The sequence below is a fragment of the Vicia villosa genome, linkage group LG7 (assembly GCF_029867415.1).
Source record: "Vicia villosa cultivar HV-30 ecotype Madison, WI linkage group LG7, Vvil1.0, whole genome shotgun sequence".
Classification (NCBI taxonomy): Eukaryota; Viridiplantae; Streptophyta; class Magnoliopsida; order Fabales; family Fabaceae; genus Vicia; species Vicia villosa.
The window spans coordinates 31892331-31917630 of record NC_081186.1 but is presented as its reverse complement, the minus strand read 5'-3'; the positions used below and the strand labels follow the sequence as shown (position 1 = coordinate 31917630).

Genomic DNA, 25300 nt, shown 5'->3' with positions numbered 1-25300 from the left:
ATTAAGATTATCTCATCCATCTTAACTTACCGCGTATCAACATAATCCAACTCTATGAATTATCCGCCAATTGTACACAACATTCACAACACAATTAACAATTGCAACAAGGCATAACAACCATTATATATCCAATCACATACATCATGATTACATCTACACAAAGTGTTCCAACAATTGCTATACATCACATACTAACATAACGCACATAAGACAATTACATGTCATTGCATATAATAACGTAACAATTAATCAATCAAGTGCAATTAAATCCTATACCATCATATAGAATATCACGATAGCTTTCTAATGCTTCGAACGACGTATAAAACGGAGCTACGGATCAAAAGTTATGGCCTTTCAATGTTTGGAAAAAGTTCTGTAAACAGGGTTCGCGGCGCCAACAAAGTTCGCGGCGTGAACTGAGTGAATCAAATATTCCCGAGTTTCTGCCAAGAAGTTCGCGGCTCGAACAAAGTTTGCGACGCGAACTGGCGATTTCAGAAAATCCCAAATCACAGAAAACAGCATACGAATTCCATTCCAAATCCCCTAAACTCAACCCAATCAAGCTGAAAACACCAACCATCACGAACAACAATAGAATACATGTTATAACCAAAAACATATCACATATTATGAATCTTCTAACATCATAACATCATCAAACATCAATTAAAACACATTTTAAATCATAAATTCATGCATTTGTTCATAAACCCTAACTTTTCCAAAACTATGAGATGAAGAGATGAAAGATTACACAAACACACATTACCCAATCATGTAACTATAAGAACTTGGATTCAAACCCTTACCTCTTGAATTTCTCCTTCTAACTTCAAGAAATCTACAATCCTCTTCTCTTCTCTCTTCTACTCTTTTGCCTCTTTTCTCTTATATACTTTTCTTTCTCTCTTTCTATCTAATTTAGGTTAACTCATAAACTTCTCTTCTAACTCTCATTATCTCATTGGGTTAACCCATCCACTATTCTCATTTCTAATTCCCATTAAGCCCAATAGCTAATTCTAATAAAATTCTACCATTATTAATTAGCTAAATAACATATTACCACAAAATCAAATAATTATTACTCAAACAATAATTAAATAAACACACAAACAATACCAATTATCAAATAATCCTAATTAACTAAAATCTAATAAAAATAGGGTGTTACATTTGAGGCTGCTCCTGACATAGTTACCCGGGTGGAGCTCACTACTATATTTGAGGACTGGGCGCACCATTTGGTCCCGGAGGAGTATCGGCATATGCAGGCCACCTAGGAGTGGCACTGTGTAGAGGGGTACATGACATGGTTCTATCGGGTGTCACATCCTCTAATGACACCCAACGCTCCCAGAGATCCACCTAGGCTAGCACACGAGGAGATCTTGGAGAACCAGCTGGCCGAGGATGACCATGCTACTGATCTCCTGCCGATATGCCAGCGGATAGAGATGCTTGGGCGGGACGCATTGGACCGAGGTATCATTGCGCACGGCGGTCCAGAGGCAGTTGCCATCGTGGAGAGGATGGTTGGTGACGCGACCGGTGCGGCGGCATATACCAGGCAGAGGAGGTCCCAGGAAGTTCGGGTTAGGCATACTCAGTAGCTGGCTCCGGTTTATTTTTCATTGTTGACTTTATTGTATTCGATTTGTATTTTTTGACATTTACGTACACTATTAGTTGTATATATAATATTAGTATTTTATTCCAATTTGCGTGTTATATTTAGTTTTTATCAAGCACTGTTTACTACAAGCATTGTCGTTTAATTTAAAATACGGGACTAACCATTGTTTAGAAAACAAAAAAAATAACTTGTTGCATATTTCGGAGATGCATCTCCGAAACACCCAAAAATGTGAAAATGGTGTTTTCGGAGATGCATCTCCGAATTCTGGAAAAATCTATAAAAAAAATACTTCGGAGATGCATCTCCGAAGCAGGGGTATTTTAGGATTTTTAACAGAGATTCTCCCCTTGGGATGTCTACAAAGAAATTGTCCAAAATTATAGGACCTAAATAATATCTCATTAGTAAGGGCTTGATATATTAGAACTTTAGTGGGGTCAAATAATATGGGCTTTTAAATATTCAGCTTATTTGACAGCCTTAGATGTTACTAAGGACTACTAACCATTGTAAAACTCTTTTTGCAACGGAAGTGATTAATACTTTTTTGTAGTAGTGTAAAAACATGTTTTAATCGATTAACTTAAAACCAAAAAAAATAAACATTAAATTTCTACGTCACTTAATTTGATTAGAACCTCCCTAATTGATTAGTATGCACACTGTTTTAATTCATTAGAATGAATGCCTAACAGCCAAACATAATAATCATCATAAATATTCTAGAGAGAGAAGGTCTGACTTCTCTCTAGAATGGCTAGTTTTGTTCGCAAGCTATCATCAAGGTCTTTCTTTCGTTCGGCATGGTGATGAATCAAGGAGCAGGAGAGTGGAGAAAGGTTGGGGGAGGGAATAGAAGTGGTAGGGAGTCGGTGCGTTGGGACATCATGAAGAATGAGACGGGAGGAATTGCAGGGCCGGTTTCAACCTTCTATGTCACTGACTTTGGAGAGCAGTGGAAAGCAAAAGATCTCTTCTTTGAGTTTAAAGATTTAGGGATGTTAGATGAGATATTCATCCCCCCTAATAAGGATTGGAGGGGTCTAAGATACGGGTTCGTAAGGTTCCTTAATCTAGAGGATGAGAGAATTGTGGAGATCAATTTGAACAACCTTCTGCTTGATGGAAGGAAGATTAACGCCAATATCTCTAAGTTCAAAACGAAAGAGTTTAAGTCCATTCGTGTCTCTGGTGTTAAGAGGAATGTCGGGGTTACAAACATCGGTTCTAACGGAGGTAGAGAGGGAGCCTTGGGAGCAGGGACTTCTCATGCTACCTATGATCAAGTGGGTGGCAAGACTAGGAGTTTTCTAGAGGCTGTGAAAGGTAATGGTTCGTCCAAGAAACCTGATGGTGGTGAAGCTTGTAAATCCTTGTTTTTCAAGTCGACGGTTGAGGAAAGGAAAGGAATGGAGAAGGCTATGGTGGGTATCACAGTTGCTCCTGGTCTCACGTACGGTGTTGGTAAGAGCTTGATTGAGGAAGGTATTTTCTCGGTGAAAGCAACTGAAGGATAGAAAAACACTTAGAAAGGGGGGGATTGAATAAGTGTGACTTTAAATCTTGGACGATAAAAATAAATTGCACAATTATTTTTATCCTGGTTCGCTGTTAACGAAGCTACTCCAGTCCACCCCCGCAGAGATGATTTACCTCAACTGAGGATTTAATCCACTAATCGCACGGATTACAATGGTTTTCCACTTAGTCCACGACTAAGTCTTCTAGAGTATTCTGATCACAACTTGATCACTCCAGGAACAACTGCTTAGTTCACTCCTAAGACTTTTCTAGAGTCTACTGATCAACACGATCACTCTAGTTACAAACTGCTCAGCCAACTGCCAAGACTTCCTAGAGTATACTGATCACACGATCACTCTAGTTCCTTACAACTTAATGTAATCTATTCAAGAGTTTACAAATGCTTCTTAAAAGCTATAATCACAACTGTGATATTTCTCTTAACGTTTAAGCTTAATCTCACTAAGATATTACAACAGCAATGTAGTGAGTTGATGAAGATTCTGAGTTTAGATTTGAACAGAGTTTCAGCAAGTTTGATATAAGTTGTTTTGGTGCAGAATCGTTAACCTTGCTTCTCATCAGAACTTCATATTTATAGGCGTTGAGAAGATGACCGTTGAGTGCATTTAATGCTTTGCGTGTTCCGTACAGCATTGCATTTAATGTTATACGCTTTTGTCAACTACCTCGAGCCTTGTTCACGCTGTGTCTACTGACGTTGCCTTTAGTAGCTTTAACGTTCCTTTTGTCAGTCAGCGTAGTCTGCCACGTGTACTTCCTTCTGATCTGATGTTTGTGAATATAATGTTTGAATATCATCAGAGTCAAAACAGCTTGGTGCATAGCATCTTCTGATCTTCTAATCTTGAAGTGCTTCTGTTGCGTGATACCATCTTCTGATCTTCAGTGCTTCTGATCTCATGTTCTTCTGATGCTTCCATAGACCCATGTTCTGATTCTGCTTCGACCATCTTCTGATGTCTTGCCAGACCATGTTCTGATGTTGCATGCTGAACCATTTGAGACACATCTTCTGAGCGCTGAATTATGCGTACTCTTTATATATTTCCTGAAAGGGAAATTACATTGGATTAGAGTACCATATTATCTTAAGCAAAATTCATATTATTGTTATCATCAAAACTAAGATAATTGATAAGAACAAATCTTGTTCTAACAATCTCCCCCTTTTTGATGATGACAAAAACATATATAAATGATATGAATTTGCGATCAGAAAGAGTAGACGGCAAAAGACAAATTACACAGCTATAGCATAAGCATATGAATATGTCTCCCCCTGAGATTAACAATCTCCCCCTGAGATAAATAATCTCCCCCTGAAATAAATACTCGAAGAACTTTAATAAAAGACTTCCCTGATTATTTCGGTAGAGACGATCATATAAGCTTCTGCCTTCAGAGAATTCATAGCTTCTGACTTCTGCTTCCATTGGACAGCTTCAGAACTTGAATTTCTTTAGATCCTTAGAACACTCACAGCTTCTGATTCCTGCTTCCATCGTGGACAGCTTCAGAACTTGAATTTCTTTGATCTTCAGAACATTCACAGCTTCTGACTTCTGCTTCCATTCAGGACAGCTTCAGAACTTGAATTTCTTTGATCTTCAGAACATTCACAGCTTCTGATTTCTGCTTCCATTCAGGACAGCTTCAGAACTTGAGTTTTCTGGATCTTTTAGAACATTCACATCTTCTGATTTCTGCTTCCCTCGGATAGCTTCAGAACTTTGAATGTCTACCAATCATCACTTCATGCTAGATTTGTGTCAGAACATTGTTGAATGTACCAGAGCATCATCAGAGCATCTCTACATCCTGAAATGTTACAGAACAAAAACTAAACGACAAAAGTCAGCATGAGCGAGTTAGAACATAAAATGTATATTCAAATACATGATATGTATCAGAGCCAAATGTATCAGAGCATTTAGGCTAAAAACGTGTATCAGAGCAAATAATGTATCAGAGCCATAACATTATATGTATCAGAGCAAATAGAATTTTGTCAGAACAGGATAGACAATGATATTCAAATTCTATTATCAGTGCTTCTGATTCATTCTTCTTTCTTGCTTCTGATATCTGAAGCTTGACAGCACTCAGCTTGCTTCAGTTTCCAAGAGCTTATTCCTTTTACAGAATAACGCTTCTTATGGTTTTGCTTCTAGTGTTTGCTTCTGAAGATTCACTTCACTTCTCTGTACCTGCAAAACACTTAAACCATATAGAACTTGCAGTTCTTGTTAGTGAATGTGTGGGAGCCTTTACCCAGCAACTGATAGATTTAATCAAATCATTTATCATTTATCTTCTCCCCCTTTTTGTCATAACATCAAAAAGAATATTTCAAAAGATTCAGATGCATAAAACGACAAATAAAATCACTGGAATGTATATCAAAGAAACTTTTCATTGATGATCAAACAAGGATTACAAGAAAGGAATGCAGGAAAACAGATGCAACAAGGAGAGGAAACTACAAAGACCAAAAGACTAAGATCCTAGCCTACGCAAAATCCGTGCCAGAACATCATGAATCCCGTCAGTGCTTGTAGCTTGCCTTGTCATGAAGGAACGAAACTCAGCGTTGGCTGCTTCTTGCGCGTCCAAACGAGAAGCCAGCATAGCCTGATTCTGATGAAGAGTTTCCAAGGTCTCCATCAGAGCTGAGGTTTCACCAGAAGAAGAAGCACCAGTATTTCTGCCCAGAGGGACAGCAATCTCAGCAGGGTGATCTTCTGGAATATCTTCAGCTTGTGCATATTCCATTTCCTCATCTGAGCCTGACTCAGAAGGAGCCTTAACAAATATTGGTTCAGGCAGCTCAGAAGTTCCATCTTCCAACGCTTGAAGAATAGCTGCTAGGTTTGTTGGAGGAGTAGGACCAGCATCTCCAGCACGATAAACCACTACTGGAAAGACCATGTGAGGTGCTCTTTCAGAGGGGTTCATTCTGAACCAGTTGAACAGCCACTGAAAATCTCCAGTCAGCACAGGAAACCAGAGCACAGAAGACCGGGGTTTCCACACCACGATATCTCTGCAGAGATTTTCTTCTTCCAACTCATCTGCAGGTATCTTCTCTTCAAGAACGCTTCTGTTCCTGATGAGACAGTGGTGGCTGCTTTCACCCACTTCCAACTGACGACCACGAGGACCAGGAGCTTCAGACAAGATCCTTCTCTTAGTGTCAGTAGCCTTCACCAGAAAGTCCTGAAGAAAGGTATCCCAGAGGTTGCTCATAGCATACATATCCAGATGGTTAAGGTAAGCAGCACCCAGGATCTCCAACCAGCCATTTACATCAGCATGTAAAAGCTCCAGATATGTTTGAGTGGTAGGGGTTGGAGGGTTGACAGTGAACCTTGAGTCGGGAAGAACAACACTATAGGGATTAGGTGTTCTTGTGGGAAAAGGGTATGAGAGAGATGAAGAAATATCTGATGGAAGGGTTGAAGGAGAGGAGATATCAGATGGTGAAGAAGGTGGTTCCGAGAGGATGAATGAGGAGGAAGAGGTGGTGGAGGTCTTTGAAGAGGGGGTTGATTGAGGGGAACCGTCAAGGGGTTGATACACTTTGAGAGGGTCATAGGAGATCCTAACTCTTTTAGGTTTGGTTTCTGGTTCAGCAGATGCCTTTCTCTTCTGTTTCCTATCATTGTCTTGATTCCCAGAGCTTGACGATGGATTCATGATGAATTTTCAGATGTTGGAAACTGCTAGGGTTTATGATATGAAAAGAGAGAGAGAGACGAAGAATAAACCGAATGCAGAGAGAGAGAAATATGAGAGGGAAAAGAAACGTTTGAAGAGTATAAAAAGAAAACTGAAAGAGAGTAAATGATGAAAAGCATTTAATGTTACGTGACATGAGGAGAGATAATAATGACAAAAGACGTGATTTGCACAGTTACCTAAGTAGACGTCCCCTCAACTGCACGCACGCTTGTCCAGAAATAGTGAACACGTGTTTACCATCTGGATAGCCAGTTATAGCTGTTTTGCTTTTATAGAGATTCTGAATCAACTTAGACACTGAAACGTTAGTAATAACTGAATCACAATTTCTAATTGATTTCTATCAGAACTTCTTAAAAAAATTCATTTCAAAGGATACTCAAACGTAAGAATTTCTCATCTTCTCATTCTGAGGTTGTTTCTGAAGACCCAATTTGTGCCTATTATATTGAATCCATCTGGTCTAGGAACAGGATCCCAAACATCATTCCTTGTAAACTGATTCAGTTCTTCTTGCATAGCAATTATCCAGTCTGGATCTTCTAGAGCATGATCAACAGAAGTTGGCTCGATTAAAGATACAAGACCTAATTGACAATCTGCATTGTTCTTAAGGAATGCTCTTGTTCTGATTGGATCATCCTTCTTTCCAAGAATGACATCTTCTGAATGACCGGAGATGAGTCTGGATGATCTTCTGACAGATGGTTCTTCAGAAATACTTAGATCCTCCAGAGAAGCTGATACTTGATCTTCAGATTCTTTGCTTTTGAGAAGCTCTGCTTCTGATGCGTTGCTTCTTGGCTCAACAACTTCTGATATATCAATATCACAATCTGCAAAATTATCAAACTGCTTTGGTTTTTCAGAACCAAGCTTATCATCAAACCTGATATTGATTGATTCTTCTACAATCAATGTTTCAGTATTGTATACTCTGTAGCCTTTTGAGCATTCAGAATATCCAAGAAGGAAACATTTCTGTGCTTTGGAATCAAACTTACCAAGATAATCTTTAGTGTTCAGAATAAAGCATACACATCCAAAAGGATGGAAATATGAAATGTTGGGCTTTCTATTCTTCCACAATTCATAGGGAGTCTTATTAAGAATAGGTCTGATAGAGATTCTATTCTGAATATAGCATGCAGTGTTTATTGCTTCTGCCCAGAAATGCTTAGCCATATTGGTTTCATTGATCATGGTTCTGGCCATTTCTTGCAGAGTCCTATTCTTTCGCTCTACAACTCCATTTTGCTGTGGAGTTCTAGGACAAGAGAAATCATGGGCAATACCATTTTCTTTGAAGAAATCTTCAAAGGATCTGTTCTCAAATTCACCACCATGATCACTTCTGACCTTTATGATTTTACACTCTTTTTCAGATTGAATCTGAATGCAGAAATCAAAGAACACTGAATGAGTCTCATCCTTGTGTTTCAAGAATTTTACCCATGTCCAGCGGCTATAATCATCTACGATGACTAATCCATATTTCTTTCCTCTGACAGATGCTGTTTTGACTGGTCCAAACAGATCAATGTGCAAGAGTTCTAATGGCCTTGAGGTAGAAACAACATTCTTAGACTTGAATGCAGGTTTGGAGAACTTGCCCTTCTGACATGCTTCACAAAGAGCATCTGATTTGAATTTCAGATTAGGGAGTCCTCTGACAAGATTCAGTTTGTTAATCTGAGAGATCTTTCTCAAACTAGCATGACCTAATCTCCTGTGCCAGACCCACTGCTCTTCAGAAACAGACATAAGACAAGTCACCTTCTGACTCATAAGATCTTGCAGATCTGTCTTATAAATGTTGTTCTTCCTCTTGCCTGTAAATAGGATTGAGCCATCCTTCTGATTTACAGCCTTGCAAGACTTTTGATTAAAGATTATATCATAACCATTGTCACTTAATTGACTGATAGATAAGAGGTTATGAGTTAATCCTTCTACAAGAAGTACATTAGAAATGGAAGGAGAGTTACCAGACTTTATAGTTCCAGAGCCAATTATCTTGCCCTTCTGATTTCCTCCGAACTTGACTTCTCCTCCAGACTTAAGCACCAGGTCTTGGAACATAGACCTTCTTCCTGTCATGTGTCGCGAGCATCCAGAGTCCAGGTACCATGACATGTTGTGCTTTGTCCTTCTTGCAGCCAAGGATATCTGCAATAGGAATAATCTTATCCTTAGGTACCCACATTTTCTTGGGTCCTTTCTTGTTAGATTTTCTCAAGTTCTGATTGAACTTGGGTTTGACATTATAAGCAATAGGAGAAACAGCATGATAATTTTTAATATGAGTTTCATGATATTTCCTAGGTTGTGTCACATGCTTCTTGGTGTGTGTTATGTGAAAACTTTGTGCATGTGAAGTGTGCCTAATATCATGAGAGTGGCCATACTTGAACTGATCATACAATGGCTTGTATGTAATTTTCATTTCATCAACAGGTTCAAGTTTGTATGGGGTTTCACCCTCATAACCAATGCCGACTCTTTTGTTTCCAGACACAGCATATATCATAGAAGCTAGCTGACTTCTGCCAATACTTCTAGATAAGAACTTCCTGAAACTTAAATCATATTCTTTCAGAATATGGTTTAGACTAGGAGTGGATTTTTCTGAATCAGAAGGAGATCCAACATTATTGGATAATTTTAAAAGTTTTTCTTTTAATTCAGAATTTTCCAACTCAAGCTTCTTTGTTTCAAATTCAAATTGCTTTTTCAGCTTTTTGTATTTGAGACTAATCTGAGACTTGAGTTCCAGTAGTTCAGTTAGACCGGAAACTAACTCATCTCTAGTAAGTTCAGAAAATACCTCTTCAGAATCTGATTCTGATGTAGATTCTGATCCGTCATCTTCTGTCGCCATCAGCGCACAGTTAGCCTGCTCATCTTCTGAATCATCTTCTGACTCATCCCAGGTTGCCATAAGACCTTTCTTCTTATGAAACTTTTTCTTGGGACTTTCCTTCTGAAGATTTGGACATTCATTCTTGTAGTGTCCAGGCTCATTGCATTCATAGCACATGACTTTCTTCTTGTCAAATCTTCTATCATCAGAAGATTCTCCACGTTCAAATTTCTTTGAACTTCTGAAGCCTCTGAACTTCCTTTGCTTGGTCTTCCAGAGTTGATTTAGCCTTCTGGAGATTAAGGACAGTTCATCTTCTTCTTCAGATTCTGATTCTTCAGGATCTTCTTCTCTGGCCTGAAAAGCGTTAGTGCATTTCTTGATATTAGATTTTAATGCAATAGACTTACCTTTCTTTTGAGGCTCATTTTCATCCAGCTCAATTTCATGGCTTCTCAAGGCACTAATCAGCTCTTCCAGAGAAACTTCATTCAGATTCTTTGCAATCTTGAATGCAGTCACCATAGGACCCCATCTTCTGGGTAAGCTTCTGATGATCTTCTTCACATGATCAGCCTTGGTGTATCCCTTTTCAAGAACTCTCAATCCAGCAGTCAGAGTTTGAAATCTCGAAAACATCTTTTCAATGTCTTCATCATCCTTCATCTTGAAGGCTTCATACTTCTGGATTAAGGCTAGAGCTTTGGTCTCCTTGACTTGAGCGTTTCCTTCATGAGTCATTTTCAAGGACTCATATATGTCATAGGCCGTTTCCCTGTTAGATATCTTCTCATACTCAGCATGAGAGATAGCATTCAGCAAAACAGTTCTGCATTTATGATGATTCCTGAAAAGCTTTTTCTGATCATCATCCATTTCTTGCCTTGTCAGCTTTACGCCTCTGGCATTTACAGGATGTTTGTAACCATCCATCAGAAGATCCCATAGATCACCATCTAGACCCAGAAAGTAACTTTCCAGTTTATCTTTCCAGTATTCAAAGTTTTCACCATCAAATACCGGCGGTCTAGTATAACCATTGTTACCGTTGTATTGCTCAGCAGAGCCAGATGTAGATGCAGGTGTAGGTGTAGACTTTTCACTTTCATCAACCATCTTTTACTGAAGCGTTTTTCTCTTCCTGAATCTTTTCTAAACACGGTTAAGTGCTTGCACCTTAGAACCGGCGCTCTGATGCCAATTGAAGGATAGAAAAACACTTAGAAAGGGGGGGATTGAATAAGTGTGACTTTAAATCTTGGACGATAAAAATAAATTGCACAATTATTTTTATCCTGGTTCGCTGTTAACGAAGCTACTCCAGTCCACCCCCGCAGAGATGATTTACCTCAACTGAGGATTTAATCCACTAATCGCACGGATTACAATGGTTTTCCACTTAGTCCACGACTAAGTCTTCTAGAGTATTCTGATCACAACTTGATCACTCCAGGAACAACTGCTTAGTTCACTCCTAAGACTTTTCTAGAGTCTACTGATCAACACGATCACTCTAGTTACAAACTGCTCAGCCAACTGCCAAGACTTCCTAGAGTATACTGATCACACGATCACTCTAGTTCCTTACAACTTAATGTAATCTATTCAAGAGTTTACAAATGCTTCTTAAAAGCTATAATCACAACTGTGATATTTCTCTTAACGTTTAAGCTTAATCTCACTAAGATATTACAACAGCAATGTAGTGAGTTGATGAAGATTCTGAGTTTAGATTTGAACAGAGTTTCAGCAAGTTTGATATAAGTTGTTTTGGTGCAGAATCGTTAACCTTGCTTCTCATCAGAACTTCATATTTATAGGCGTTGAGAAGATGACCGTTGAGTGCATTTAATGCTTTGCGTGTTCCATACAGCATTGCATTTAATGTTATACGCTTTTGTCAACTACCTCGAGCCTTGTTCACGCTGTGTCTACTGACGTTGCCTTTAGTAGCTTTAACGTTCCTTTTGTCAGTCAGCGTAGTCTGCCACGTGTACTTCCTTCTGATCTGATGTTTGTGAATATAATGTTTGAATATCATCAGAGTCAAAACAGCTTGGTGCATAGCATCTTCTGATCTTCTAATCTTGAAGTGCTTCTGTTGCGTGATACCATCTTCTGATCTTCAGTGCTTCTGATCTCATGTTCTTCTGATGCTTCCATAGACCCATGTTCTGATTCTGCTTCGACCATCTTCTGATGTCTTGCCAGACCATGTTCTGATGTTGCATGCTGAACCATTTGAGACACATCTTCTGAGCGCTGAATTATGCGTACTCTTTATATATTTCCTGAAAGGGAAATTACATTGGATTAGAGTACCATATTATCTTAAGCAAAATTCATATTATTGTTATCATCAAAACTAAGATAATTGATAAGAACAAATCTTGTTCTAACAGCAACTTCTCTAGGCCCAAACCTTTGTCTGCTAGAGGAATCCATAGAAGGCGATTTAAAAGCTCTGATGGAGGAAGGAGGGGAGTGGAAGAAGTCTTGGTTTAAGGAGGTTAGATCATGGAAACTGGAGGATGTCGAATGCTACAGAGCTACGTGGATCTCAGTCTATGGCATTCCTTGCCATGGTAGAAACAGAAGGTTCCTTGAAACTGTGCTAGCTGACATTGGGATTATCGCTCACTTCGATTTTTTGAACATCAAACCGGAAAGGCTCAATGTCTTGACTTTTATGGTGTTCACAAATCTTCTGGAACCTATTAGAAACAAGTTTAAAGTGTGCTTGGATGGAACATGGATTTGCTTGATGGTTATCGAAGATTTGACGGTAAGAGACGTCCATGGTGATGTGTACAACGGAGAGGAGAGTACTCCAGATGGTTCAGAGGGAAGTTTTGTTTCGTCGGAGCTAGGTAGTAGATGCGACGGAGATGTATTTGGGGAGGATAACATGAAAAGCTTTTGCGAAAAAGCTAGAAAATTCAAAAAGGATGGAAGGGAGAGTGACTATTCCTCGTGTGTCATAAGTACCTTTCAAAAGGGTGAAGGAACAAAAAGTGAGCTAAGCAATTAAGAGCCCATGGAAAACCATGGATGGAAAGGGTGCCTTACACCTTCCCTTTGTATAACTTACCCCCCGAACTCAAAATCTTTCAAAAGGTTTTTTCCTGTTCTTTTAGCCTTTCTTTAAATTGGATAAAATAAAAGTCGGTGGTGACTCTTGCTTACCGCGACATTTCAATAAAGTCAGTTCACCGTATTACAGAACTAGCGACACTACTGGGGATGCTTTCGAATAAAAGAGGGGTTACCTTAGAGCTAGGATCACTTTAAATTTGTTTGACTTGTTTGCTTTATCTTTAAAGACTGTTTCGGGTATTCTGATGTGTGAAAGATCCTACACCCGGATCTAGTGTACCTTAGGTATGTGGCATTAGACCAGGGAGGCTGTACGACATGTATCGTTATGGTTGAATTGGTGGCCACCGTTAGTGCGATGCTTTTGTTTGTCCTGATGGCCCTTGAATATGATCGAGGAGACATTTGGCTACCGCGTGGTGTCATAAGCACTAATTCGCCCTTAGAACCCTAGTTGAACTTGACTTTCGCTTATAGGAAGTAGCGAGATAGCTGGCTTTAGATTCCTGACTGAAGCCGGTTGATACTCGATGCTACACTCATTGAGATTGGACTCTAGGGATGCTTTTGGCTGGCCGATCAAGTGCCATGTTGAGACAATGCCCGCGAGAAAGATCAGGGATATGAGCACCATAGAACCCTGTTATTATTCTAGGATAGGTTGAACCAACTAAACGTCAGTGGGGAGGGTACTTACCTACGAACTTCAAGCAAGCCTCTAAACCTAAGGACACTTGTGTGACTTGTCTGTGCTTGCTACTAACCCTTTGGATTTCCTTGCACGTTTTGCTTGTAGGACATTTCGTCCTTATTACCTTATGCTTTACCTATTGTATTGCATTTGCATGACATCATGACATCATAACATAACATGTTAACTAACCCTTTCAAGGATCTTAGGAATTCAGGGCGCACACTTGCAGGTGTTAATATCAAGGACTGAATTCCTGTCAAGGGGAAAGAGGATTTATTTTCCTCTGGCCATTTGTCTACTTCCAATTCAGAGACTCAGTACTTATCAAGGGACAAGAGGATTTATTTTCCTCTAGCCGTAAGCCTTCAAATTCAGAAAAAAAAAGGTATCCCGAATCGGAGGCGATGACCCACTCGATATGGTGAGCTTGATTCTCAAAGAAGTACATTCAAAGACAAAGACCAAGATTCTTTAGACGAAGCGGTGACCAATCATTTTCTAATGCCGCAAACTAAATTTCCTAAAGATCCTTGAAAGCATTGCATCTACATTCATAAACATTGCATAACAGGTTTCCGCAATAGGCTTCCCATTCTCTCTCGCTGTTTATTTTAGCACAAATGGATCTCGAGCAATCAGTCAAAAATCTTTAGACTCAGAATATTCGATTCCAAGTTTTGATTCTGAACTTGGCCAAGGGGCAAGACGAGTTGAAAAACCTTGTTAACCTAGAAGAAAAAGGATCAGCAGATGCAACAAAGTTTACTCCATGGCACATGCCATCGTCTAAAGTTCTGCAACAATTGCTCTATCAGCACTTGATAACCCTACTGCTTTCATACTCAGCTCCAGCAAATCCCGCTCCCAGGCACAAGCATCATGCAAGATGTGCTTACCATTCAAACAGTCCTGGTCGTGATACAGAGGATTGTGGACCATTGAAGCATATGATTCAAAACTTAATTTATGACAAGATCATTGATTTCAACTCACCTAAGGAGCCTCATATGGCTAATACTGCAAAGGCCGTAATGAACGCAACCAATCTGATGGGGCATTTCTGATCTCTACACCGACACCACAACAACAACGTAAGCCAGATGTACCTAAGAGTCAACTCACCAAGATCAAAATGTCATCGGCTCAAGCATTACAACATCTGTTGAAGATCAAATTGATTACTCTGAGGGATGCTCCTAAGAATTCTAACACCTCCACTCCTGGATATAAACTCAATGTGAGGTGCACGTACCATTCCAACAGTCCTGGACATTACACAAACGATTGCTGGACATTGAAAAATAAGATCCAAGGTCTGATCGATGACGGAGAAATCAACAATTTATGCAATTAAGATTATCTCATCCATCTTAACTTACCGCGTATCAACATAATCCAACTCTATGAATTATCCGCCAATTGTACACAACATTCACAACACAATTAACAATTGCAACAAGGCATAACAACCATTATATATCCAATCACATACATCATGATTACATCTACACAAAGTGTTCCAACAATTGCTATACATCACATACTAACATAACGCACATAAGACAATTACATGTCATTGCATATAATAACGTAACAATTAATCAATCAAGTGCAATTAAATCCTATACCATCATATAGAATATCACGATAGCTTTCTAATGCTTCGAACGACGTATAAAACGGAGCTACGGATCAAAAGTTACGGCCTTTCAATGTTTGGAAAAAGTTCTGTAAACAGGGTTCGCGGCGCCAACAAAGTTCGCGGCGTGAACTGAGTGAATCAAATATTCCCGAGTTTCTGCCAAGAAGTTCGCGGCTCGAACAAAGTTTGCGACGCGAACTGGCGATTTCAGAAAATCCCAAATCACAGAAAACAGCATACGAATTCCATTCCAAATCCCCTAAACTCAACCCAATCAAGCTGAAAACACCAACCATCACGAACAACAATAGAATACATGTTATAACCAAAAACATATCACATATTATGAATCTTCTAACATCATAACATCATCAAACATCAATTAAAACACATTTTAAATCATAAATTCATGCATTTGTTCATAAACCCTAACTTTTCCAAAACTATGAGATGAAGAGATGAAAGATTACACAAACACACATTACCCAATCATGTAACTATAAGAACTTGGATTCAAACCCTTACCTCTTGAATTTCTCCTTCTAACTTCAAGAAATCTACAATCCTCTTCTCTTCTCTCTTCTACTCTTTTGCCTCTTTTCTCTTATATACTTTTCTTTCTCTCTTTCTATCTAATTTAGGTTAACTCATAAACTTCTCTTCTAACTCTCATTATCTCATTGGGTTAACCCATCCACTATTCTCATTTCTAATTCCCATTAAGCCCAATAGCTAATTCTAATAAAATTCTACCATTATTAATTAGCTAAATAACATATTACCACAAAATCAAATAATTATTACTCAAACAATAATTAAATAAACACACAAACAATACCAATTATCAAATAATCCTAATTAACTAAAATCTAATAAAAATAGGGTGTTACATTTGAGGCTGCTCCTGACATAGTTACCCGGGTGGAGCTCACTACTATATTTGAGGACTGGGCGCACCATTTGGTCCCGGAGGAGTATCGGCATATGCAGGCCACCTAGGAGTGGCACTGTGTAGAGGGGTACATGACATGGTTCTATCGGGTGTCACATCCTCTAATGACACCCAACGCTCCCAGAGATCCACCTAGGCTAGCACACGAGGAGATCTTGGAGAACCAGCTGGCCGAGGATGACCATGCTACTGATCTCCTGCCGATATGCCAGCGGATAGAGATGCTTGGGCGGGACGCATTGGACCGAGGTATCATTGCGCACGGCGGTCCAGAGGCAGTTGCCATCGTGGAGAGGATGGTTGGTGACGCGACCGGTGCGGCGGCATATACCAGGCAGAGGAGGTCCCAGGAAGTTCGGGTTAGGCATACTCAGTAGCTGGCTCCGGTTTATTTTTCATTGTTGACTTTATTGTATTCGATTTGTATTTTTTGACATTTACGTACACTATTAGTTGTATATATAATATTAGTATTTTATTCCAATTTGCGTGTTATATTTAGTTTTTATCAAGCACTGTTTACTACAAGCATTGTCGTTTAATTTAAAATACGGGACTAACCATTGTTTAGAAAACAAAAAAAATAACTTGTTGCATATTTCGGAGATGCATCTCCGAAACACCCAAAAATGTGAAAATGGTGTTTTCGGAGATGCATCTCCGAATTCTGGAAAAATCTATAAAAAAAATACTTCGGAGATGCATCTCCGAAGCAGGGGTATTTTAGGATTTTTAACAGAGATTCTCCCCTTGGGATGTCTACAAAGAAATTGTCCAAAATTATAGGACCTAAATAATATCTCATTAGTAAGGGCTTGATATATTAGAACTTTAGTGGGGTCAAATAATATGGGCTTTTAAATATTCAGCTTATTTGACAGCCTTAGATGTTACTAAGGACTACTAACCATTGTAAAACTCTTTTTGCAACGGAAGTGATTAATACTTTTTTGTAGTAGTGTAAAAACATGTTTTAATCGATTAACTTAAAACCAAAAAAAAATAAACATTAAATTTCTACGTCACTTAATTTGATTAGAACCTCCCTAATTAATTAGTATGCACACTGTTTTAATTTATTAGAATGAATGCCTAACAGCCAAACATAATAATCATCATAAATATTCTAGAGAGAGAAGGTCTGACTTCTCTCTAGAATGGCTAGTTTTGTTCGCAAGCTATCATCAAGGTCTTTCTTTCGTTCGGCATGGTGATGAATCAAGGAGCAGGAGAGTGGAGAAAGGTTGGGGGAGGGAATAGAAGTGGTAGGGAGTCGGTGCGTTGGGACATCATGAAGAATGAGACGGGAGGAATTGCAGGGCCGGTTTCAACCTTCTATGTCACTGACTTTGGAGAGCAGTGGAAAGCAAAAGATCTCTTCTTTGAGTTTAAAGATTTAGGGATGTTAGATGAGATATTCATCCCCCCTAATAAGGATTGGAGGGGTCTAAGATACGGGTTCGTAAGGTTCCTTAATCTAGAGGATGAGAGAATTGTGGAGATCAATTTGAACAACCTTCTGCTTGATGGAAGGAAGATTAACGCCAATATCTCTAAGTTCAAAACGAAAGAGTTTAAGTCCATTCGTGTCTCTGGTGTTAAGAGGAATGTCGGGGTTACAAACATCGGTTCTAACGGAGGTAGAGAGGGAGCCTTGGGAGCAGGGACTTCTCATGCTACCTATGATCAAGTGGGTGGCAAGACTAGGAGTTTTCTAGAGGCTGTGAAAGGTAATGGTTCGTCCAAGAAACCTGATGGTGGTGAAGCTTGTAAATCCTTGTTTTTCAAGTCGACGGTTGAGGAAAGGAAAGGAATGGAGAAGGCTATGGTGGGTATCACAGTTGCTCCTGGTCTCACGTACGGTGTTGGTAAGAGCTTGATTGAGGAAGGTATTTTCTCGGCGAAAGCAACTTCTCTAGGCCCAAACCTTTGTCTGCTAGAGGAATCCATAGAAGGCGATTTAAAAGCTCTGATGGAGGAAGGAGGGGAGTGGAAGAAGTCTTGGTTTAAGGAGGTTAGATCATGGAAACTGGAGGATGTCGAATGCTACAGAGCTACGTGGATCTCAGTCTATGGCATTCCTTGCCATGGTAGAAACAGAAGGTTCCTTGAAACTGTGCTAGCTGACATTGGGATTATCGCTCACTTCGATTTTTTGAACATCAAACCGGAAAGGCTCAATGTCTTGACTTTTATGGTGTTCACAAATCTTCTGGAACCTATTAGAAACAAGTTTAAAGTGTGCTTGGATGGAACATGGATTTGCTTGATGGTTATCGAAGATTTGACGGTAAGAGACGTCCATGGTGATGTGTACAACGGAGAGTAGAGTACTCCAGATGGTTCAGAGGGAAGTTTTGTTTCGTCGGAGCTAGGTAGTAGATGCGACGGAGATGTATTTGGGGAGGATAACATGAAAAGCTTTTGCGAAAAAGCTAGAAAATTCAAAAAGGATGGAAGGGAGAGTGACTATTCCTCGTGTGTCATAAGTACCTTTCAAAAGGGTGAAGGAGCTGAAAAGGTGGTTCTTGGAAGTGGCGACACAGACAATATTAATTGCAATTTCATGCAATTGGATAAGTCAGAACCGTTTCATGGGAAACCTAGCCTTTCAGATAGCATTTCTAAAATTAACTCTGTTTCTCTAAACCACGTAGCTTGCTCCATAGGGGTTGAGGAAAATTTTTCTAATAGGGATGTGCTGGAAAATGAGGTGGGCCCGGCAGGAGTTTTCATAGAAAACAATTCAGTGTTAGCTAATGGGCCTGAAGGTGGGCTGGTTTGGTTGTAGGTAACGGCCCAGTTAGAGAGGTTTGTGGGAAGGAGTTCTTGGTTGGACCGTATCCAACTCAGCAACAGGAAGGAAGACGTGTTAACGGCAAAGGAGAAGACCTTGATATTTCTTTTGACGAACAATGCTCTAAATTGAAGAACTCCAAGAAGGTCAGAAGGAAACTCCGGGAAGTCCTGGATCTTTCTGCGAAGGCGGATAACTTTGGGTACCCTGTGGAGAATCGGTTTGCTGCCTTTCAGGGATCAAACGCGCCACTTCCAGGTTCTAAACCTCTTTTTGCCAAAAACAATTATCTCTCTGATGGTATTCCGCTTTCCTGTGACTCTCTGGTTAGCTCATATGTTAGAAACTGTAATCGTAGATTTGTGAAGGGAGTGGTGGGTAATTTGTCAGAAGCCTTATGGCATTCTATGAACAATTGGGTATCGAGAATTTCTCTTCGGAGTTCGATCCGATAACAAAGCTAGAGGAGTTAGAACAGAGGGATAATAAAACGGGAATGGAGATGCAATGGTCTGATAATGTTGGGTCATGATTGTGTATTCTTACAATATTATAGGAGGGGGAAGTTGTATTAAGAGGAAGAGAGTTGGGACACAAATTCAAAGAGGAGGTGCAAATGTTTGTTTTGTTCAAGAATAGAAGCTTAGAAACTTGGAGATGGGGAGTATTAAGGAGCTATGGGGTAATGATTTGGTGGAATGGTCTTCCTCGGACGCGGTGGGGGCGTCGGGAGGGATTATCATTCTTTGGAAGAAAGACTTCTTTGTTCTGAATTTCAGCTTTAAAGGTGATGGTTTCTTGGGGGTTTGTGTGGAGAAGGAAGGTAAGAAGATTTATTTCGTGAACGTGTATGCTTCTTGTGATAACTCAGTTCGGATGAAAATGTGGAAGAAGATTATTGAGTTTAAAAATGGTAATTCTCCGGGATCGTGGTGTGTTGGGGTGGACTTTAACTCTATTTCTTCCTTGGAGGAAAGAATTGGGATTTCGAGTAGGGGTTACAAGAAGGAGATTTCATGTTTCAAGAACTTCATAGAAGAGATGGACTTGGTGGATTTACCTACTATTGGAGGAAAATTTTCTTGGTTCAATAGCAACGGGAAAGTGATGAGTAGGATCGATCGTTTTTTACTTTCAGAGAGTTTTATTGTTGATTGGAAAGTAGCGGGCAATATATAGGAGGGAGAGACATTTCCGATCATGCACCCATTTGGATAAGTAATAATTTAAAGGATTGGGGTCCTAAAGCCTTTAAATTCAACAATGCTTGGTTGAATCACAAAGATTTCCAAGATTTTGTAAAAGAGGAGTGGGGGTTATTGTGTGGGAATGGTAGGGGTGATTTTTGTTTGGTGGAGAAGTTGAAATTGTTAAAAATAAGGCTTTCATGGTGGAACAAAGTGGTGTTCGGATGGATCAATCTCTCTATCAACAATGCCGTTGAGGATATGGCTTTTTTAGATAACGAGTTTGTTCATTTTGCAGGTAATGCTTCGGAGGAGGTAGTGAAAAGGAGAGCCAAGGCGGCGGAGGTCTTTTGGGATAATCTTAATAAGAAAGAGCGGCTCCTTCGTCTAAAATCTAGACAAACTTGGCTCGCCGAGGGAGATCGCAATTCTAGTTTCTTTCATAAATCTCTTAGGAGTAGAAAGGGAAGCAACTCGCTTTGTTCTATCTTTTCTAGGAGGGGAAGATTGGAAGATGTGAAGGATATGAAAGAGTTCATTCACGATCATTTTGAAGGTTTCTTCAAGGAGAAAGAGGATTTTAGACCGGTTCCTAATCATCTTGGTTGGAAGTCCTTAGTGAGCTCGGAAAGAGAGATGTTGGAGAAGCCGTTTTCGGAGGAGGAAGTTAGGGAAGCTATTTGGTCTTGTGGTGGGGACAAGAGCCCGGGTCCGGATGGTTTCACGATGGAGTTCTTCAAACACTTTTGGTGGCTTATTAAGGGGGACATCTTGAAGTTTTGCGCCGATTTCCATTCTAGAGGTACGCTCGTGATATCCATCACCTCGTCGTTTTTAGTTCTTATCCGTAAGAATAACAACCCTCAAGATTTATCTGATTATCGACCTATTTGTTTGGTGGGGAGTCTTTACAAGATTTTAGCGAAGTTGTTGGCCAATAGAATTAAAAAAGTCATAGGCAATGTGGTTTCCCTAAACCAATCCGCATTTGTGCCGGGGAGGAATATGTTGGATGGGGTGGTTTTAGTCAATGAGTTGATTGATTGGTCTAAAAGATCGAAGAAGAGTTGTTTCTTGTTAAAAGTTAATTTTGAGAAGGCTTATGATTCAATTTATTGGAACCATCTTAGATTTGTCATGAGGAAAATGGGGTTTGGTGAGTTATGGATGAAGTGGATGGAGATGTGTGTTTTCTCGAGTAATATGTCCGTCTTAGTTAATGGAAGTGCCACGAAGGAATTTAGGGTTCATAAGGGCCTTCGGCAAGGGGACCCTTTGTCGCCTTTCCTTTTTGTTTTAGCCATGGAAGGTTTAACCGCGTTGGTTAGGAGGTCGGTGGAGATTGGAGACTTTAAACCTTTCAAGTATGGGGAAAACGGTATCGTAGATATCCTTCAATTTGCGGACGACACCGTTATTCTAGGAGAACCATCTTTTGATAACCTTTGGACCATGAAGGTTATGTTAAGAGGTTTTGAGCTTGTTTCGGGCTTGAAAATAAACTTCTCCAAAAGTAATGTTTGTGGAACGAATTCTAGTGCATGCTTTATGAATTCCGCAACTTCTTTTCCCGCTTGCAAAAAAGGAGACATCCCGTTCTTGTTCCTAGGCATTTTGGTGGGCGCAAATCCTAGAATAAAAAAGACGTGGACGAGGGTGATTAACAACATAAGAAGTAGACTTTCAAATTGGAAAGGTAGAAACATTTCAATCGGTGGGAGAGTTACGCTTATAAATTAGGTGCTTAATGCTATTCCATGCTTCACTCTCTCTTTTTTCAAGGCACCGGGGTTAGTTGTAAAAGAGATAAGAAGTATTCTTACAATTTTCTTTGGAGTGGCAAGGCGAATAAAAGATGTGTACATTGGGTGAATTGGCAAACAGTTTGTAAACCCAAAGAGAAAGGGGGCCTAGGAGTGAAGGATGCGGGGGAGGTGAACAAAGCCCTTCTTCTCAAGTGGAAATGGAGGATTCTTACGGAGGATAAAGCTATTTGGAGTGATTTCTTGTTGTTGAGATATCGCGAGCCGAAAGTGAAAGTGTTGGCGTATGGTAGGAGGGCTTTTAGTTCTAAAGACTCCTTTTGGTGGAGGGATGTCTTAAACAATGATGTGAGGGATGTCCCTTGTGAGGAGGGTTTTTCGGGCTGCATTCAAAGTGTTGTCAAAAAAGGTGATGCGATATCGTTCTGGTTTGGCATATGGCTGGCACCCGAACCTCTCTGCTCTTTGTTCCCGGATCTGTTTGATACATGCTTGAACTCTTTCTACACAGTGGCTGAAGCTTATATTTGGGAGAATGATGATGTTGTTTGGCTGTTTGACAGAATTGTGGCAGCTGAGTCACTGGCTCTATTTTCAGCGGCTAGTTCTTCCTTTTCTGGGCAGTGGCAGCAGCTGTTGGTCCTGCTGCAGACGGCCTACCTTGCTAAAGAAGGCGTGGCCGAGTTTAAGTGGAAGTTGACCCCGGATGGATGCTTCTCGGTGGCCAGCGTTTCTTTGTTGTTAGCGAATGGCAAAAAGGTATCGTGGCATCCTAATACGATGAATATAATCAAGTCTTGTTGGAATTCGTTAGCTCCGCTCAAAATCCATATTTTCTCGTGGAGGGTGTGCATCAGTAGACTACCTACAAAACTCTCCTTGAGTGAAAGAGGAGCAATTGATTCTACTTCTTTTCTCTGTTGCGAATTTTGCAGGAACCATTTAGAGACCTCTATTCATTTGTTTTTTCAATGTTGTGTGGCAAAAGACTTGTGGAAGCGGATTTATAAATGGCTAGGGGAGGATCTTCCTTTTTCTCTAGAGGAATTTTTAGAGCTTGATATTGTGGTGGAGAAGGTGAAATCGGTGAATTCTAGGAAGAAAATTATTTCTATTTGGATTGCTTCTGTTTGGAGTTTGTGGACTATGAGGAACGCAATGATTTTTGACAAAATAGCGTATAGTTTCGAGAGGGTGTGTTACAATGTTATGTTCCTTTATTGGTGTTGGTTAGCTAGTTCTAACCCGATTATGTTTTGTAGTTTCTATGATTGGTATACTTTACCTTTGGATTGCTTCAAATCTCTTTAGGTGGTCCGATTTGTAAGGGTTGCACCCCTAGTGCGTGCTCATTTAATCAATTGCTTATTGAAAAAAAAAATGCCTAACTATTTAACCATTGCATATTGTCTTCCTAATTGTCGTACCTTTTAGCATGCCAAAAATAGTTGTTCCAACAATTGTTTCTTTAACATTTTTGGCTTGGTAAGTTTCTTTTGATATGTTTTGACTTGCGTCGGTACTCCACACGGGTAGGGGATTTCTAAATGTTTTGGTTTATTAATATCTTAAAGTGTATTGGTGGTTCTACTTGGAGCTTCATTATGTGTTTTTCATTCTTTTAAGTGCTCGTTGTGCATTCTATTCCATTTGACCAGATGCCATATATCATGTTCATATAATTCATATTCTGATTCTTATTCTCTTTTAAAGGTTTGATTTAAAGTGGAAGCTAGATTGAATATAAAGTGAATGCAACATATATAAAAAAGGGAAATAAAAAAGAACAGAACATTTATTTCTAAAATTAAGTAACCTTAAAGTCAAACAAATATGAATACGCACTGTACCGTGCAATTGGAAGATAACACTCCGTACAAAACAATATACATTTTATTTGTGAAATATAAAATTCTGTTACTTGCAATCATATTAAATAAAAATGCATAGCTCAACCAACTAGCATTGAAAGATCACTAGTGACTTTTTCAATCATGATTTATTTGTATGTGTACGTTGAGTGAATTTATGCAGTTTCCTTGAGTTTCTTTGTGATGGTTGCAATATACACCCCTTGGTGGAAAGCTTGCTCTAACTCAAGCTTAGTTGGTTGTCTTGATCCATCAGCACCAGCATATGTTCCTGAACCATATGGACTTCCACCTTTCACTTCTTCCATCTCAAACATTCCATCACCAAATGTATAACCAATTGGAACAAATAACATTCCATGATGAACTAATTGAGTTATAGCTGTCAACGCTGTAGTCTCTTGTCCACCACCTTGAGAACCGGTGCTGTAGAAGATTCCAGCAGGTTTACCGGCAAGCTGTTGTGTTTTCCATAGACCTCCAGTTGCATCTAGAAAGGCTTTAAACTGTGCAGCTATCATTCCGAATCTAGTTGGAAATCCAAACACAAAACCATCGCCCTCGGAAAGCTCGTTCGGTGTAATGATTGGTGTGTCACTCTTTGTTGGTGCTCTCATCTTACCAAGCACCTCTTCTGCTAATATTTCTGGTACCTGCCAATGTTTGGCCTCGATACCATCGACGGAATCTGCCCCTTTCTTTATTTCTTCTGCTAGTCTTTCCACATGTCCATACATTGAATAGTACCTGCCAAAGTAATATTGAGAGAAATACAAAGTAAGAAACAATGATTAAGAAAATAAATAGTGTTGAGAACAAATAGTAGAAAATGCATACACAATATAAACTTTGACAGCCATGGATGATCTTCTAAGATGTCTATGAATTTCTTTCTATGGTTAAATAGAAATAGTTGAGTTGTGGGATGAAATATGCACAAGATTGCAAACGATATTTATAGTTGAAGTTAATTAGTAAGATGGCATGACTTTCAAATTTGTTGGCTTCTAATATTTATGGATGATTTTAGGTGGGTAAATAAAAATTCACAATGATTTTATTATTTTGATTTATATTCTCAATATACCGCCAAGACTAATGGTGGTGACGATAGGGTTGCGTCACGCTTACACTTTAACTAATTCAAAAATGTTCTAAAGTGGCCGATATATATGATTAATATTTAAGGCCCCAATATGTCGCCAACAACAATTTTTTTAACTATGGAAAATGCTTGAAAAGATATGTTCTTATTTGAAAACTAGTGTCTTACCCGTGCGTTCGCACGGGTACCCGTCGTTTCTGCGCATTTGTGTTTAGAAAAATCAGAAATGTTAGAAAAAAATTATAAATTAGATTAGAGGTTATCATAAAGAAAAATGGTGTGTGGAAAACAGAAGTTATTTTTAAAGTGTTGGGCCTAAATGTTTGTAAGAATATGTTGGGCCTAATTTGATAAGTCAATTTAATAATATTTTACTACATCGCACGCGTACCC

At 39.4% G+C, this 25300-nt stretch overlaps 3 protein-coding genes across 3 annotated transcripts; 2 read left to right on the top strand and 1 right to left on the bottom strand.

Moving 5' to 3' along the window:
• Nucleotides 1-2451: 2451 nt before the first annotated feature.
• On the top strand, nt 2452-12831 carry LOC131618828 (uncharacterized). The gene is made up of 2 exons (XM_058889986.1): nt 2452-3133; nt 12203-12831. Exons 1-2 carry the CDS (start codon nt 2452-2454, stop codon nt 12829-12831), a joined length of 1311 nt encoding a protein of 436 aa, XP_058745969.1.
• Nucleotides 12832-17391: 4560 nt separating this feature from the next.
• On the top strand, nt 17392-18513 carry LOC131618827 (uncharacterized). The gene has a single exon (XM_058889985.1). It carries the CDS (start codon nt 17392-17394, stop codon nt 18511-18513), a length of 1122 nt encoding a protein of 373 aa, XP_058745968.1.
• Nucleotides 18514-23950: 5437 nt separating this feature from the next.
• On the bottom strand, nt 23951-24759 carry LOC131617085 (NAD(P)H dehydrogenase (quinone) FQR1-like). The gene is made up of 2 exons (XM_058888465.1): nt 24640-24759; nt 23951-24549 (listed from the first exon to the last, which is right to left on the bottom strand). The coding sequence occupies exons 1-2, from the start codon at nt 24660-24662 to the stop codon at nt 23958-23960; spliced, it is 615 nt and encodes a 204-aa protein (XP_058744448.1). The 5' UTR covers nt 24663-24759; the 3' UTR covers nt 23951-23957.
• Nucleotides 24760-25300: the final 541 nt, after the last annotated feature.

What these genes read in the sequence shown, in the direction of transcription:
- LOC131618828 (XM_058889986.1), top strand. Translation starts at nt 2,452, where the DNA reads ATGGTGATGAATCAAGGAGCAGGAGAGTGGAGAAAGGTTGGGGGAGGG. An exon ending in TAAGAGCTTGATTGAGGAAG is followed by an intron (nt 3,134 to 12,202) that starts GTATTTTCTCGG and finishes TTGTTCTAACAG; the next exon opens with CAACTTCTCTAGGCCCAAAC.
- LOC131618827 (XM_058889985.1), top strand. Translation starts at nt 17,392, where the DNA reads ATGGTGATGAATCAAGGAGCAGGAGAGTGGAGAAAGGTTGGGGGAGGG.
- LOC131617085 (XM_058888465.1), bottom strand. Translation starts at nt 24,662, where the DNA reads ATGGCTGTCAAAGTTTATATTGT. An exon ending in GCTGTCAAAGTTTATATTGT is followed by an intron (nt 24,550 to 24,639) that starts GTATGCATTTTC and finishes TTACTTTGGCAG; the next exon opens with GTACTATTCAATGTATGGAC.